The sequence below is a fragment of the Argopecten irradians genome, chromosome 7 (genome assembly GCF_041381155.1).
Source record: "Argopecten irradians isolate NY chromosome 7, Ai_NY, whole genome shotgun sequence".
Classification (NCBI taxonomy): Eukaryota; Metazoa; Mollusca; class Bivalvia; order Pectinida; family Pectinidae; genus Argopecten; species Argopecten irradians.
The window spans coordinates 20954686-20972895 of NC_091140.1; the positions used below are offsets into that span (position 1 = coordinate 20954686).

Genomic DNA, 18210 nt, shown 5'->3' on the forward strand with positions numbered 1-18210 from the left:
GTGGGCTAAAAATGAAGGGGCCAAACTTACATGGCTGATGATGGTGGGCTAAAAATGAAGGGGCCAAACTTACAGGGCTGATGATGGTGGGCTAAAAATGAAGGGGCCAAACTTACAGGGCTGATGATGGTGGGCTAAAAATGAAGGGGCCAAACTTACAGGGCTGATGATGGTGGGCTACAAATGAAGGGGCCAAACTTACAGGGCTGATGATGGTGGGCTAAAAATGAAGGGGCCAAACTTACAGGGCTGATGATGGTGGGCTAAAAATGAAGGGGCCAAACTTACAGGGCTGATGATGGTGGGCTAAAAATGAAGGGGCCAAACTTACAGGGCTGATGATGGTGGGCTAAAAATGAAGGGGCCAAACTTACAGGGCTGATGATGGTGGGCTACAAATGAAGGGGCCAAACTTACAGGGCTGATGATGGTGGGCTACAAATGAAGGGGCCAAACTTACAGGGCTGATGATGGTGGGCTACAAATGAAGGGGCCAAACTTACAGGGCTGATGATGGTGGGCTAAAAATAAAGGGGCCAAACTTACAGGGCTGATGATGGTGGGCTAAAAATGAAGGGGCCAAACCTACAGGGCTGATGATGGTGGGCTAAAAATAAAGGGGCAAAACTTACAGGGCTGATGATGGTGGGCTAAAAATGAAGGGGCCAAACTTACAGGGCTGATGAAGGTGGGCTTAAAATGAAGGGGCCAAACCTACAGGGCTGATGATGGTGGGCTAAAAATAAAGGGGCCAAACCTACAGGGCTGATGATGGTGGGCTAAAAATGAAGGGGCCAAACTTACAGGGCTGATGATGGTGGGCTAAAAATGAAGGGGCCAAACTTACAGGGCTAACACAAAATTATTGTACAGAGTATGCTAAAAATCAATTTGCAAAAAAATCTCAATAAACTGAAGAAACCTCAACGATTTTGATGCTTTCAGTCTGCATTTAATTTGAGGGAAGTGTAATTGAAAAGGGAAGGGTACATATAGGGCAGGGGTGCTTATTGTGTCAAATAGGTTTACATGTTGTAAAAACACAATGATTCCAATGAGCAATTATACACACTTTTTTTTCTAAATCATTAGGTGTGATTGGGAATAAAAGCAGAAAGCAAGTATGTGTGTTTGATTCAAGGAGATCTGTGAAAATATAGATCTCTTAAATATCAGTTTAGGTTGTCATACAGCTAAGTCATTTTTCAATCAATATTGAATCATCATCCAATTCAATAGGGGTATTACCAGGCAAATAATTGTGGGACGTCAATAGATACCATGTATCTATACAGAACAATTATGTTTTTAAGTGATATCTGTAATGTGTCTGTCATTATGTTTTCTCATTCTGTTTATTCAGATAAATACTTACATGATATGTCGCCTGTGGGTGACCTTGAACAGTATGTATGGATGGCATGGATGAACCAATGGGTTGCGTCTGTGAATACCAGAAATTGAACATGTCAAATGCTACATGCTGGTGTAACATGAATGGCTAGTTTTCGACACATTGTTCCGACTCTTTCTTTTGACAAAAAAGACTAAATAGTGTTAATAGTAGAAGAAATATTTAACTTATAATGCTAAAAATAGTCTGACAAAACTTAGAAATTTTCTACATAGTATAATGCTGTCAGAGGACTTACAAAAATGATTTTATCTATGTAACAGGAGAGGAGAAAATGCATCGGCCAGACTGGGATTCGAACCCGGGACCTCTGAACACTAGCCGTATGCTCTACCAGTTGAGCTACCTTGTCACCAATGATCAAATCAGTCCAATGAACAGTTTATATTACTAAAACAAGAAACTTCAGAATCTATTTCCAGTACTTACATCACTATTGAAGCAATCTTTGGCAATTCTCTGCAACATCTGTAAAAAAAAAAGTGTGCATGCTTAAAAAGTGACCATGCATGCAGGAAATAATAAAAAATTATTGATTCATTATTTATTTTCTGAGTATTTGTATTTACTTTTTTGTACAATATGCCTCCCCTATGAGCCAAGCCTTTCTTTTTAAATCCAGAATGTTTTATCATCATTATTTCAATTGGCAGCAGTGCAGAAGGAATGTCATGATAGGATATCATCATAAAATTTACATTTTTCTGACCTCTACATTGGATAAATTTACATCCCCATATCTTCAACCATCAAGGGGTAGTCAAGAAATTTAGAATGAATTGACCTTTAAATTTTTCATGAAGTAAACATGCAATGTACATTGATATAAGGAGACACCAGTGTCCTCAAAGTTTCATCTCCATAGCTTCAACTGAAACCTATGGCTCGGACAAAAAATTTAATGTGATATATGGAATTATTTGACCTTTGACCTTAAGATTATAGGTCACAATGACCTAACAGTAGTCACTGCACATTGACATTAGGCCAAATAAATATTATCCAAGTTTCATAACCAAAAATAAAATTATTTCTTTGTGTATGCTCTTATTTTACATAAATGTTATAAAACTTATTTTCAGGATGAATTCATTTCGCATTTACATGTTTAACCACTTTATTATGGAAATTCGATTTCATAACATACAGTCATATGAATTTCCTATAACTATGTTAGACAAATTTTCACAGCAAAAAAAATTCACAATTACATTTCTTCAATAAATTACGCAAAATTTAATTGCAATTAAGAAAAAGTTGATGTACACTTAGTAAATCCCCATTAGACTCTACCTCCTTTGATTCGTCATTAAAGTAGTCAGAACATGGTCTACTGTTGAGCACCGAACAAAATCTGTCATATGATTCCACGACGCCCTGAAATAACATAAAACTAAAATCATTAAAAGGGTAATGAATTAATTTACAAATAACTGATGAAATCCATCTGTCACTATTTTTTTTCTTTTGAAATAAAAATTACTCTCTTACCTCAGCGATTTTTGATTGGTAGTTTCGGGTTTATTTCTATGCAATCTGATTCAAATACAGATATATAAATCACAATATACTGGGTAATTTGTGTAAGCTATGTTTTCATTGGCTGGCTGAGATGTCATATGTTATCTTTCAACATAGTGTTTATTGAAGATCTGTATTTTAATCATTTTGATTATAATTATATAGCATAGAAATGAAAAAAAAAAGTTTAACTGCATGAAATAAATTCATTAAATGTTAATCTCAAAGAGAATATCTATGATAAACTTGGTAACCGTCTAGTGGTTGAAATATCATACTAAAATTTTGACATTACAATCCCTGGAAGAAGGATCACTATTATAATGAAACCACATATATTTTTACATCTTCTCTCAGAGGACAAGAATATATAATTTATTTATACATCTAAATAAACTTCTTAACTTATAATATATACCTGTTCCTTAAGTTCCCAAATAACACAGGTAATATATTCTGAAACAGAGATCAAACCCATGCTTTAGTTTCTGTCTTTCTGAAGATTAACACAGTGTCATTTTAATCAGAATCATAAGATAAATTTCAGTCAATAAACAAGAGATCCCAGAGGGATCTTGGCACCCACCAAAGAATGATTCATGTCTGACAATGGAAGGAGGGATCTTTTCCCTGCTTTTCAAATTTTTCCAAATATACAACATATAAAATTTGAAACAGATCGCTTCAGTACTTTCTGAGAAATAGCGGCAAGAAACTTTAATGGTGGCCATCTTGTTGACCAAACTGTCCCAAAATGTAATATGCACAACTAGGGCGCTAGGGGAACCTGCATGTGAAATTTGAGACAGATCCCTTCAGTACTTTCCGATTAATAGTGGTACCAAGAGTTGCAGCCTGGACAAAAGGCGGCCGAAGGGCACATGGACTGACGACGGATCCCAGACAAAAGGCCATTTATATTCAAAACAATCATAATCATTTATTTTTTATTGAAGCCAAGCTTGTTGAAATTGCTATTTTATTCAAGGTCATGTATGGGTTTCAAACTTGGGATCCAGAGGTGAAGGGCTAGTGGTATATTCAGGGCTACCTACGAGTATATTTTTTGTTGAGACTAGTATGTTTTAATTTCCTCCATAACCTTTTCTACATTTTACAACAACTGCAAAACAAGTAACATCAGCTTCTATTTAGCCTGTGTACACTTGGATGGAACCATGCAAGAATTGGTAAGTGAGGAGAAACTGAAGCAATCCACATTACCATGAAGATGACTCCAGACTATTTATATTAAATACCACCATTGATCAAATATTTGTATAAATCTTAGTGTAAAGCAAGCACAATACCAAAATGTCATGTGTCCAATATGTCTTCTCCCCTGATACATACCTTTACTAATGGTCCTCGCTTCAAGTAACATCCTTTGAAGACTGACTTTGTTTTCATTTAACATCTGAACAGTACGTTGAGCAGCTGTTTGGTCAATTTTCCTAGTCCCTGGACGATTAATAGTCTATGAAGCAAACAAAGATTTTTTTTATCTATGGTACATACACACTGAACATACAATGCCAATAAAAACAAAACTTTCCACAAGATTTTACACTGACTTTAACATGTTCAAGCATGGTTTGATACACCTTAAAACTGTTATAAACTTTCCTTTTTTTTTTTTTTTTGCAATTTTTAACTCACAAATTCTTTAATATAAATGTTTTTGCATTCCTGATCTTCACGCTGAAAAAAAATTATCAAAACCAAATGTGAATGCCGAGTCCTAATAATCATAACTCGAGACCAAATCCATGCATGACATTTAGAAAGACATCCCTGCAGTGCTTCTTAGGGATGCTCCACCGCTAATGGAGCATAAACCATACTCATTAGGTGAACAATAACTGATGTTTAACCATGTAGATATGTGTCTATAATTAACACAAAATTATATAAAAATCATTTATTTTGCTTTTACTGCATGAACAATCAGTATTTCGAAACTAAAACTAAATCTCTTACCCTACCGTCTATGCCAGGGCCTCTAGCATAGGAGCGTATGAAAAACACTGCAGTATTGTCTGACAAATTGTACACATTGAATCCATCTTGTATAAATAGATTGACATTAAGTTGGTTGCCATGGTATTCAATCTCCATCTTGTCCATTTTCGTGGCTGTGTTAGCTACACAAAGGCCGTCAAACACCTAGAGGAAAAAAGGAAAGTGTAATAAAATGTAATACATTCTATGTATTGCTGTCATTTGCTGACTGGTTTATTTTTCTGACACGATACTAGACCCTTCACTGTCAGCTCATAGGATAAATGTGGAGAACTACACGGTAACTCTCTTCATAGGAATTAAAACAAAAATAACTCTGATAAACTAACTCTAACTGAAAGATATTGACATCAATACGGTATGACATACATTCCATTTTATATTGTTCTGTCTGTGAGAACAAATATGGGGCGGATGACAATATCATAATATTTATTGTCATTTTGGCGTTTTTAAAAGAAAATTTGAATAAATGCGGCCACTTTAATAAAGAAGTGAGCCAATGATCGCCACTCAATTCACTGTTTGTTGTTCTATAGTATACATGCATGTATACCAATCCCAGTATTCGATATGCAAACAGAGCTTCACAGCATGGAGAGTTTTTTATGATTGCAACCAGTTTAAACAGATTATATATGTATATGATCGAGTGAGGTCGATTGATATTATAATATTTGTCACATTATACAAACATTTTATAAGAGGGATGGCACATGATGATTGGGAAAGCAATATCTGTAATTTTGCAGGATGACAAAAATATAATACATTGTATATCTGGTTGACCTCCAGCTCTTGGTTGAACTTTGATCTATGACAATATTTTCTATATTTTTTTTATATTTTTTTTTATTCGATTTTCATAATATTAATGAAAGAAAGTTGTTTCCAAAACACTTTAAAAAATTCTGTGGAAAATCCATCTAAACCGGAAGTTTTATTATCTTTCATTTTCATTAGTATTTTCGCCATTTCTATAATAGTGATAGGTCCTTCCAAAGATAAAGATTCAAGGGGAGATAACTTAGGGATCTGAAACTGGTCTAGCAAATCTTGTAAGTCAACACCTTCAGTATTGATAATAACTTTGTTTATTTTCATAAAAATCTTTAGTTTCATTCAAACTCTCTTTTTGGTCAGTAATCACTCTGACCTATGACAATATAACATGGTTGCCCTCTACCATATTATATATATTACCTGTTTGACGTATGACATTTATTTTTAGTTGATCTTTGACCTATGACATTCAATACCAGGTAGACCTCTGACCTAGCTATGAAAATATATTACCTAGTTGATCTCTGACCTATGGTATGTTTTACCTGGTTGAACTCAGAACTTATGACATACATTATCTGGTTGACTTCTGACTTTATGATTTATATTACCTTGTTACCCTCTTACCTTATGACACACATTACCTGGTTGACCTCAGACCTAGGATATGTTACCTGGTTGACCTCTGACCTATGACATATATTACCTGGTTGACTTCTGACCTATGACCATTCTGGAGCAGAGGTAACAGTATCTGAAGCTGGTGGACCTGTCTCATGCCTGCCACAGCTTCTGCCTGCCTGATTAACTGTAATAGATACATATCATTGAAGTAATGATAGACTGATGTGTGATTTAAATCAAATTGGACAGATCTCTCTTGTATTTGGCAGCATTACTTTTTAGATCAATGATACATATATCTTTGACTCTTGTATTTGGCAGCATTACTTTTTAGATCAATGATACATATATCTTTGACTCTATCATACTTAAGATATATACCTCTGTGATCTTTGAAGATCTCCTATGACAATATAACATCCTGTGGTCCTTGGGAGATCTCAATTGATAGTGTAACACTTTAAATCCTTACATCAGTGGGAGATACTCTTATACAGTGTGACACTTAATATCAGTTATTTTTATCTCTGTGATATCTAAAATATCTCCTATGGTAGTGTAAAACATAATGACTTAAATCTAGATCCATGATGCTTACCTCTGTGATCTTTGTGAGGTCTCCTTTGATGGTGTGTTACACATAATGACTTAAATTTAGATCAATGTTGCTTACCTCTGTGATCTTTGTGAGGTCTCCTTTGATGGTGTGTTACACATAATGTCTTAAATTTAGATCAATGATGCTTACCCCTGTGATCTTTGTGAGGTCTCCTTTGATGGTGTGTAACACATAATGACTTAAATTTAGATCCATGATGCTTACCTCTGTGATCTTTGTGAGGTCTCCTTTGATGGTGTGTTACACATAATGACTAATAAATTTAGATCAATGTTGCTTACCTCTGTGATCTTTGTGAGGTCTCCTTTGATGGTGTGTTACACATAATGACTTAAATTTAGATCAATGTTGCTTACCTCTGTGATCTTTGTGAGGTTCAATGACTTAAATTTAGATGTCTTCCTCTGTGATCTTGGTCTCCTTTGTGTGTGTTACACATAATGACTTAAATTTAGATCATGTTGCTTACCTCTGTGATCTTTGTGAGGTCTCCTTTGATGGTGTGTTACACATAATGACTTAAATTTAGATCAATGTTGCTTACCTCTGTGATCTTTGTGAGGTCTCCTTTGATGGTGTGTTACACATAATGACTTAAATTTAGATCAATGTTGCTTACCTCTGTGATCTTTGTGAGGTCTCCTTTGATGGTGTGTTACACATAATGACTTAAATTTAGATCAATGATGCTTACCTCTGTGATCTTTGTGAGGTCTCCTTTGATGGGTGTGTTACACATAATGACTTAAATTTAGATCAATGATGCTTACCTCTGTGATCTTTGTGAGGTCTCCTTTGATGGTGTGTTACACATAATGACTTAAATTTAGATCAATGTTGCTTACCTCTGTGATCTTTGTGAGGTCTCCTTTGATGGTGTGTTACACATAATGACTTAAATTTAGATCAATGTTGCTTACCTCTGTGATCTTTGTGAGGTCTCCTTTGATGGTGTGTTACACATAATGACTTAAATTTAGATCAATGATGCTTACCTCTGTGATCTTTGTGAGGTCTCCTTTGATGGTGTGTAACACATAATGACTTAAATTTAGATCAATGTTGCTTACCTCTGTGATCTTTGTGAGGTCTCCTTTGATGGTGTGTTACACATAATGACTTAAATTTAGATCAATGTTGCTTACCTCTGTGATCTTTATGAGGTCTCCTTTGATGGTGTGTAACACATAATGACTTAAATTTAGATCAATGATGCTTACCTCTGTGATCTTTGTGAGGTCTCCTTTGATGGTGTGTAACACATAATGACTTAAATTTAGATCAATGTTGCTTACCTCTGTGATCTTTGTGAGGTCTCCTTTGATGGTGTGTTACACATAATGACTTAAATTTAGATCAATGTTGCTTACCTCTGTGATCTTTGTGAGGTCTCCTTTGATGGTGTTGTGTTACACATAATGACTTAAATTTAGATCAATGTTGCTTACCCCTGTGATCTTTGGGAGGTCTCCTTTGATGGTGTGTAACACATATTGACTTAAATTTAGATCAATGATGCTTACCTCTGTGATCTTTGGGAGGTCTCCTTTCACAGCGTAACATTTCATCAAAGTCATATAACAGTTTAAATCTGGTGTGATGCCATGAGAGCTGAAATAAAAAAAGTTATATTCAAGGTAATTCAACTCTATCAGCACATTTATAATCAAAAAGATAGTTTGATGGCCATAAAACTCACAATGAAATTAATACACAGCAGGATGAATTGACAACATAATGCCTATGGGGCCTGTACAAACAAATCAGCATCAATATCTTATCTTCCTTCCATTCCTGCTAATATCTATCCCAGTCACTCTGTGCAAAACTTAGCTCTTCCAAGGTAAAGGTTCCTATATAAATATTTACATTTACTTGTCACTTCTACTATATAAACTAACTAAGAAAAAATGAAGTATATGAAGGTATAACCGAGACCCAAAACGTGACCATTATGACATCACTAATGTTGACATGGGGACGTCAACTGATCACTGTCAAAATGGCTGTTCCATCTTTTTTATCAAATCGTCATTCATCAACGGTTTTCCTGGTCTAGTTTAAACAATGTTAATGCAGAGACCCAAAAATGAGTTGATAATGTAAATAAAAGCATTAAACTATCTTCCTATGGCATCTATGGTCTACATTTTTGTATATAGATGTCATAGGAAGATAGATTAATGCTTAAGTAACATAACACTTAGCATCATATTTAATAGTAAAGGTCATACTAGTCTTCATGATGGTATAGAGAAGAAAAGCCACATGGATTTGTTTATAACTACAAAGCTCCATTTATATTAGTAAAGTCTTACCTCATAGAATCAAATATAGTCATCATCTCGCCTTCAAAACTGTAACACAATATAACAAACAATAAACAAAAAGACGACAACGGAATGTACATTACATATATACACAATATAAAACAACAGTATGACACTAGCTACAGTGAAATGTAACCTGTCGCTACACATTACAGAGTTATCTCCCTTGCAGATAGGTATCTATTGTGACATCAGTTTTTGTCATAAAATCTCACTTGTTTCCTCTCAAAAGCATGATGTTATGCTCGTAAACACATGATGTCATAATCAATACCTACCTGACAAACTGATGCAAGGGCACCTGCCAAACACTCCTTGTGTTTGATGCCTAGTAATGCCTGAGGTAGGAGTTACAGGCCAGTACTTACCCTGCATTGAAGGCCGCCCAGATGTAATTGCTGAACACGTTAGCAGTGAGGGAAAAATTGTCAGACTTCAGGTTTTCTAGGAGGCTCCTTTAATAAATGGAATGAAAATCATTATATCAATACATACATACAATCCGTATACATGTAATTCAGTGTGTTTACTAGATAGCATTACCAATATTGTAGAACTACAGGTCACTTGATATTGTAACACATATATTCAAAATGAGATAGATAAAACTTACCTAACAGAGTTGTAATGGCCATGTGCACTGTGATATCCTATTAGTTCTTCGTAAAATTCCTGTTACAGAAATTAAAGTTACTTCATAATAGGATTATATATATACAGTATCAACAAAGTTTATAATACTATCTATTTCAACAAAGTTTATAATACTATCAAATTTATGGTTTACAAAAACAAAATTAAGAACAATGTAAGTTAAATTACAGGACCCAAATTATATCTACTATGGAAATTTGTTTTTAGTCAAGATGTGACGTTTCTCAATGGGTTCGTCACTTATAGTGAATCTATGCCTAGTAATGCCTGAGGTAGGAGTTACAGGCCAGTACTTACCCTGCATTGAAGGCCGCCCAGATGTAATTGCTGAACACGTTAGCAGTGAGGGAAAAATTGTCAGACTTCAGGTTTTCTAGAAGGCTCCTTTAATAAATGGAATGAAAATCATTATATCAATACATACAATCCGTATACATGTAATTCAGTGTGTTTACTAGATAGCATTACCAATTTTGTAGAACTACACGTCACTTGATATTGTAACACATATATTCAAAATGAGATAGATAAAACTTACCTAACAGAGTTGTAATGGCCATGTGCACTGTGATATCCTATTAGTTCTTCGTAAAATTCCTGTTACAGAAATTAAAGTTACTTCATGATAGGATTATATATATACAGTATCAACAAAGTTTATAATACTATCAAATTTATGGTTTACAAAAACAAAATAAAGAACAATGTAAGTTAAATTACAGGAACCAAATTATCTACAATGGAAATTTGTTTTTAGTCAAGATTAGAATTAGATATTAAAGAAAACAACACACCAGCATTTAGATCATCCTTGATATTGCAGGGGATACTATCACTGTCATTATACCAATCCTCTGGGCTATGCCAAAGTAAAACCTGAATGCAATTCATGAGAAAATAACTGACCAATTACAGATCTTCATAGACTTCCTTTGAAAATTACAAAGTAGCTGATGTTTAACTTCAACGCCAATGCAGTGTACCAATTATTCATCAACAGATTTCTTTTGATGAACATCAAATGACCAAACTACCTGTCTCATCTGTTGTTACACACAGAGACTTCAGTTATGCTATAACATAAAGGCCAGGATAGATAGTGATAGTAACCCCAGGAGATAGAAGATGTACTTAGAGAAATTACTTGTGTATCCAGAAAACATTCTATTACTGACCTAATCTGGCTGAAATCCTTTAGAGGATAGACGATGTACTTATTCAAATTACTTGTGTCACCGACCTGATCAGGCTGAATTCCTTTCTGTTTCATTTCCTCCTGTAAGCTGGTCACATCAACACTTAGTTTGTTTTCTTTACAGGCCATCAGGTAGTTTGTATAGTTAGACAAATCCAAATGGTAGCCTGGAAATATTAAAATAACAAAATTTGAATTATTTTAATCTCGCATTCTGATAATATTTTTGTTCTCTCCCTAGAAACCTAACTTTAAACAACTAGTGTAATGGTTACTTTTGTTGTTGGATTAAATCTCTTAAATCTATGTCAAAAACATGTCCAATTTATGTACAATGTATCGACATTCAACATGATATAACACTTTATTTAGCTACATACCAGTACTAGTACTTACTGCAAACATGAATTGTTCAATACCATCTTTAGTGAAAATTCTACAAGAAATTCCCAAAAAGTTGTATATAAGAGACTTACCCTCACACGAATTCAGGAGATTCCAGACATACATGGTCAGTTTTTTCCGCCTATGATTACGTACATTTAACACTTCCCCTGTCATACTGAGGAGTTCACTCCCCTGAGTACTGGAGATCGGTGTACCTTCAAGTGACAAAAATCTTCCGTAAACAAATTCAATTTCACAAATTAGGAGGTCAGGAAGAAATAACAAACAAGAGGCCCATGGGCCTTAAAGGTCATCTGAATAATGGCACAATAGAACATAGTTGTTTAAAGATTTTAGCCTATTTGACCCCTGTGACATTGCATGAAGGTCAAGGTCATTTATTTGAACAAACTTGGTAGCCCTTCATCCCAGCATGTCAGAAGCCAAATATGAGTACCCTGGACCTTTCGGTTCTTGAGAAGAAGTTGTTCCAGAGATTTTAGCCTATTTGACCTCTGTGACTTTGAATGAAGATCTGAAAGGTCATTCATTTGAACAAACTAGGTAGCCCTTCATCCCAGCATGTCACGGGCCTAATATGAGTACTCTGGGCCGTTTGGTTCTTGAGAAGAAGTTGTTTAGAGATTTTAGCCTTTTTGACCCCAATGACCTTGAATGAAGGTCAAAGTCATTCATTTTAACAAACTTGGTAGCCCTTCATTCCAGCATGCTACAGGCCAAATATCAGTGTTCTGGGCCTTTAGGTTATTGAGAAGAAGTCGTTTGAATGAAAAGTTTACGTACGACGGATGGCGAACGGCACACGGCGCACGGCACACGGGGCATGACGACGGACGGTGCATGATGACGATAGGTCATCCAGATAACCTCAAAATGTTTTCAGTGAATTCTAACTCAAATGCAACAACTGTTCTCAACAAATCAAAATTTGGAAAATTAGATAGTAACAAAATTTTTGAACATACCAAATGCACATTATCAACACAAAAATAAGCTGGTTTATGCAATCAAATCAAAAGGTAGAGAAAATATCAAAAGAGTAGAAAATTCCCGTATGGTATCTTCATTATTATGATTATAATAGCCTTGTGTTAACCTACCATACAGTTACATGTACGCATGGTGTTTAATTCCTTTAGGGAATGAATTTTATTCGCTGAATAAAAACAATATTTATGTTTAGAACCTGCCTCAGCAAGCATCTATGTATAAAGACTACCTGCATTAGGAGACCTCTTTTCCACAATGATAAATTTCAACATACATTCAAACCTTGATGATTCAAACTCTGATGAATCAAATTTTTCGCTGTATCAAACTTTTTGCTTGGCCCCAAATTTCTTCACTTCACTAAATAACATTACAAAAAAGTATAAATTGAATCAAATTTCTAGATGTATCAAACTTTTTTAATGGGCCATTTGTTATAGAATCAGAGGTTCTGACACTCAATGATTCAAATAAAAAGTTTAACAGTACAGATCAGATGTTTACTGATGCCCTGCGGCATGCTGTCACGCCTAGCTGTCTCGCGACAGCCCTTTGCCAGACAATAGGTATTATGAAAGCTTGTGCTGCTTACTTGATATCATCAAGATAATTAATATCACTGATCAGGCCGATACCCGGCACTTTGTTTTTACAAGCTACATTATTAACTCATTAGTACGGTAAAGACACTGTTAGAAGATTTTGATGTTTGGCGCCACCATTGCTAGCGGTATGTAGAATTTACAGAATGCTAAAAATAGTGAGCCACATAATTAGTAACTCATACTCAAAGTGTTAAATTCCAAACTTCAGCATAACTACTGGATCAAATTGATCATTATAAATCAAAGTAATTCTGTAGGTATTGTAGTGCTTTTATTTTTCCTTTTACTTTTCGTATTTACAGCATGTTTTCGTTTTTAAATTCAATCCATAAGCCTTGCTTCAATAGTCACTGCATATACATGGGTTTCGTACATGTAAGTCTTGTTTATAATAATAAATATATTGCTATCGATAACAATACATGTGATTGATTTTATACTTCGTTATTATTTTGTTTTGTTTAAGGTAAATACATAATGATTATAAAGTCTACGGAACAGAGATGACGTGTACACAACTGCCACATTTGGTCTAATTGCAACCATAAATAATTCAAAGTCGTGATGTTTTGTCGTTTTTTTGTTGGTTCCTTGAACTTTGATACATTGAGGTTTGACTGTATTCAACCTGTGTATGAACTTTGCACATAAAATCGTCAATAAAGAAACATATGTGTACTTCATTGTGGTGAGTATATGTCCAAAAGGTATAATCAAACACTGAACAAGGGACAAAAATAAGGTGAATATTTTAGATTCAATCAGGTTAGTATAACATTATATCAACCATATCTGATGTCTTAACTTTTACAAGTGAAAATTTTATATGAATTTATTCTTAATTCTTTAAAAACATTAATTCCCACTAATTATTAAGTGAATGAGATTAGTATAAGTTGAATAATTCTAAACAGACTATCAATACAGACCTCTGCTATTAACTAATCCACAAGTTCTGCGGAAAGCTGCTACAGGAATGTAACGGCGAAGTTGCAAATTTTTCTTTAACTTGTACATTTCCACTGTGAATGAATCGTGGGACATACTTGGGTCAGGTCTGTAGACTTTCTGGGAAGGTATTCTCATTGACTGCATTGTAGATGAATTCCTAGAATAAAACAAGATGTGATAACACGGGTCGAAATATTCAAATATTGGACATGTTTAGTCAAAAGAAAATCAAGGATTCTCAAAATCTGTTTGTGTTAGGTTTAAGACCCTGTTTAAACTTGAAGTGATATTTTGTATGCCTACATGACATGTATATATCACTTCTTAGGTATACTTAAACATACCTATGTTGATAAAAAAATGTCTATGAATGCAAGCCTAACCTTAAGTATCATTGTTGACTTGTAGATATTATGCTGTTTGTAAATTTTGTCAAAATAATGTTTTGGCAAAGCCCACAATATGATAATATTGTCTGTTTGTGGTTTGCTGTTGTTTTGTTTGCATGTGATTTTTCTGTCATCAGTGTACATGTACATGTACAAGTTTCAAGGACAGTGTCATCAGTGTACATGTACACTACATTCAAGTTCCTTGGACTTTGAAATCGTGTCCCGCTGGGAAAGTTTCGCGCCTCCATGCAGGTTAGTCAGACAGCCATGTTTTAATTCTCATTATCAGCATGACGATCGACATTTGAAATTTTCTCTATTGACAAAACGACATCAGGATACACTTGAAATTGTCTTATTAGATAACAACACAAAGATAAGAACGACAACAACATATGCATTGGTCAAAATGATATAGTATATATATGTGTTGTCGAGAATACAGCACTAACAGACCTGATGTTATGAATTATTTATTGCCAAAGATGATGGCACACATTCCGGTGGATTTTTATACATCCATGTTGCAAAGTTTTCTGCATTTGAGAGAAACAAGATCGAAACTATTCCAGTTGAAAATATTTCTGTCTGACGTGTATACTAATCCAATAATATTAGACCTCGATAATGAGAAACTTCTGATGGGTTAGACACAACGTAATAATCAAAAGTGTCTCGTCGTGGCTCGTGCTATACCATATATATATGTGTGATAGCGAGTGCAGCGAACGGGACGAAGTGAGGCGAACTCTTGTGATAGAGGTATCTTGGTAACGTTATTCTATGTAAATCATCCAATATATGTAGAGTTGGAAAACTTTCTCGTAAACTGGAAACCGGAAGTCAAAACAAAATCCAGCATTGCGAAAGACAGTATCCAAAGTCACACTCTCTCGCACAGGGACCTAGCACGAAATTTTTTAACCAACAGTATACATATATATATTATAGTATCAAGGGTATCAACTCGGTGGTCGATAAAAACGGACCTATTTTTTAAAAACCATGATTATTTTAATAAATGGGTTCTAACCAAGCCAAAATCACAAAATCTACGCCAGTGCGGTAAACACTACCCATAACTGTGTTCTTCCACAATCTCCTTTGGAGGTGTCATGACCCGTACTTTGTAGAAACTCCATTTAAACATCATGTAGCTCACTTACTTTAACCATAACCGCCATGTTCATTTGTTCTTCGGAACGCTTCTCGATTTTACCAACAAGCACAACACTACATAATTTGCATAATGTAGTCACGAAATGTAAAATCGAGTAGCATTCCGGGAGAAAAATGAAAATGGCAGTGATGGTTAAAGTAAGTGAGCTAAACGATGTTTAAATGGTGATTCTACAACGTACGGGTCATGACACCTCCAAAGGAGATTTTGGATGAACACAGTTATGGGTACTGTTTACCACCACAAGCATAGATTTTGTGATTTTGGCTTGGATTTTTAGGTACCCATTAGAGGCGAGACGACAATTCGACCGGACAGGGAAATGTCTACCTAGCATATTTTTCGTAAATTTCCCAATTCATCAAGCCATAACTTCGTCAATACTTGGCCAATTTTGTTAATCAAGCACTCAATGGAAAGATGAATTAGTTCTCTTTAAGGTAAGATATGCATCAATGGTGTATAGACCCATTTATTAAAATAATCACCGTTTTAAACAAATAGGTCCGTTTTCCTCGACAGCCGAGTTCATACCCTTGATACTATAATATAAATATGTATACTGTTAGTTAAAATATTGTGCCAGGTCCCTGTGCTCTCGCGTGATTACAAAATCATACTCTCGCGTGATTAAAAACAAGTTTTACTTGGAAAATTTCAAAATGAAAACATTAGTGAAAGATTAACCTCCCAATTTATTCTTACCTGAATCTAACAATTACATTTTGTCCTGAATCTTTAATTAACTTAAAAGCCGTTTTATGCGAGAAGTTGCTTCGGAATTTTTTGCCTGGCATGGGAGAATGACGTTGAGTTATATTTTGTAGCCGCAGTCAAGTATTATTGCAGAAAATGAAAGTAGAAGTATCCTGTGTTCAATATTGTTTTTCTTGTTATAAACTCAATGCCAGTAATTCAGCAAAGCTATGATTGTAATAATCAATAATTCTATAAATGGTTTCTAGCAGTACAGTTAGTCAACGCACACAATAAGCAATAAAAACAAAACACATCTCAACATCGATAAGACTGATAAGTTAGGGGACATTACTCTTTTGCTGTTGGAAATCATTTACTCACCTGGCATATTTCTATTTAGTAACACAGTTTAAAAAACAACAAACGAAAGAATGGATTAACTGCTGTGCTCTCAGATAGGCTGTGTCTAAAATTATATAATGACTGTCGATATATTGCTAGATGCAAACATCTACCAATAGTGTCGAAGAATTGCATTTACTAACAATTGACCGGACTACAAGTTTAAACAACTTTACTCGCGTTCTGAATCCTAATGTCAACTATATTTACGATTTTTCACATGTAATGGCTGCGCTCTTCTGAGGCTTTGTCTTTAACTTCATATTAACTGGGCACAGCCCTTCGTGCACAGGGCACAAAATGCGAAGCACTAAGATATCAGATACATGAAAATATAAGAAAAAATACAATCTTCAAAATTCAATCCTAGCTTCAGTTTGCGTGCCATTTTTTCATACATATGGGGAGGTTGTGCATTGCTCCGGTACTGCTCTCCCCAGTAAATATAAATATTTAACTAATGCATATATGCATAAAGCAGTAATTAAACATTTTTTATTATTTTTTAAATAATAATAATGACACCTTGAAAATTAAAAGCTATAGAATGCAGTCAAAATATCCACCAATGCGAAGATGAGCACAATGAATCGTGATGTCACATAACGTCAACAAATGGCGCAAAATCATAGGATTCGCATACGCGGCACTTTAGGCCTTGAATGGACACAGAGAAATCCGAATCTTTTAGTTCATTTCTTTGAGTTTATGCTACACAGAATTATTACATCACATACTTCTATAGTTTAAAGTGCGTCCTTTTATTTCTAAATTATGTCTTCTACATGAAATAGAAAATAAAATAAATAGATAGAGCTTCGCTCTTCCTATGCCAGTATGCCGTGCATGATTCATGCTGCGCCCTTTAGGTCTTGCCTTCAGTCATATAACTCATATTACAATACATACAGTTACCTACCTGACCAGCTGACCTTGAAGACATTTATCAAGGAAGAAAGGGACATTTCCCCGATTTTGGAAACCTGTCATTAACCGAACCTGGAGTAGGGATGCATATTTTGACAGTGCCCTTCTGGAGACAAGCTGTCGCATGGGCGCCGCCATCTTGTTTACTCCTGGTTACTCGAAAATACGGCACGATCATGAAACGAAAGGAACCAATTATGCAGGGGTTGTCTTCCTTCCTTAGAAATAATTTTGAACGTCGATGCAGTAGATTCTACTGTTATCATAATAGATTTGCTAGATGTTATTTTTGTATGTGATATTTACTGAAATCGATTATTGTTTAATCAATTTAATTAATATATGTATTCTCAATATTTTTTATGGAAAACGTTATTTAACTATACTTACATTTAGTAAACAGTTCCGAAAAATACGCCCATATTCAATGAAGTAGATTTTAGTAGATATTTACTAGATCTTGTCTAGTCATCATAACATAGATGACAGAAAAA

At 34.8% G+C, this 18210-nt stretch overlaps 1 protein-coding gene across 1 annotated transcript in view; it reads right to left on the minus strand.

Moving 5' to 3' along the window:
* LOC138327078 (uncharacterized) overlaps positions 1-18210 on the minus strand; it is a 34239-nt gene extending 16029 nt beyond the window's left edge. Inside the window, 15 exon segments of the mRNA XM_069273064.1 lie at positions 1376-1444; positions 1844-1882; positions 2708-2791; positions 3354-3391; positions 4289-4412; positions 4916-5101; positions 6447-6548; positions 8507-8594; positions 9302-9340; positions 10265-10351; positions 10506-10564; positions 11208-11329; positions 11639-11764; positions 14095-14273; positions 17709-18210. Coding sequence (XP_069129165.1) covers positions 1376-1444; positions 1844-1882; positions 2708-2791; positions 3354-3391; positions 4289-4412; positions 4916-5101; positions 6447-6548; positions 8507-8594; positions 9302-9340; positions 10265-10351; positions 10506-10564; positions 11208-11329; positions 11639-11764; positions 14095-14273; positions 17709-17854 — 1488 coding nt within the window. The 5' untranslated portion in view covers positions 17855-18210.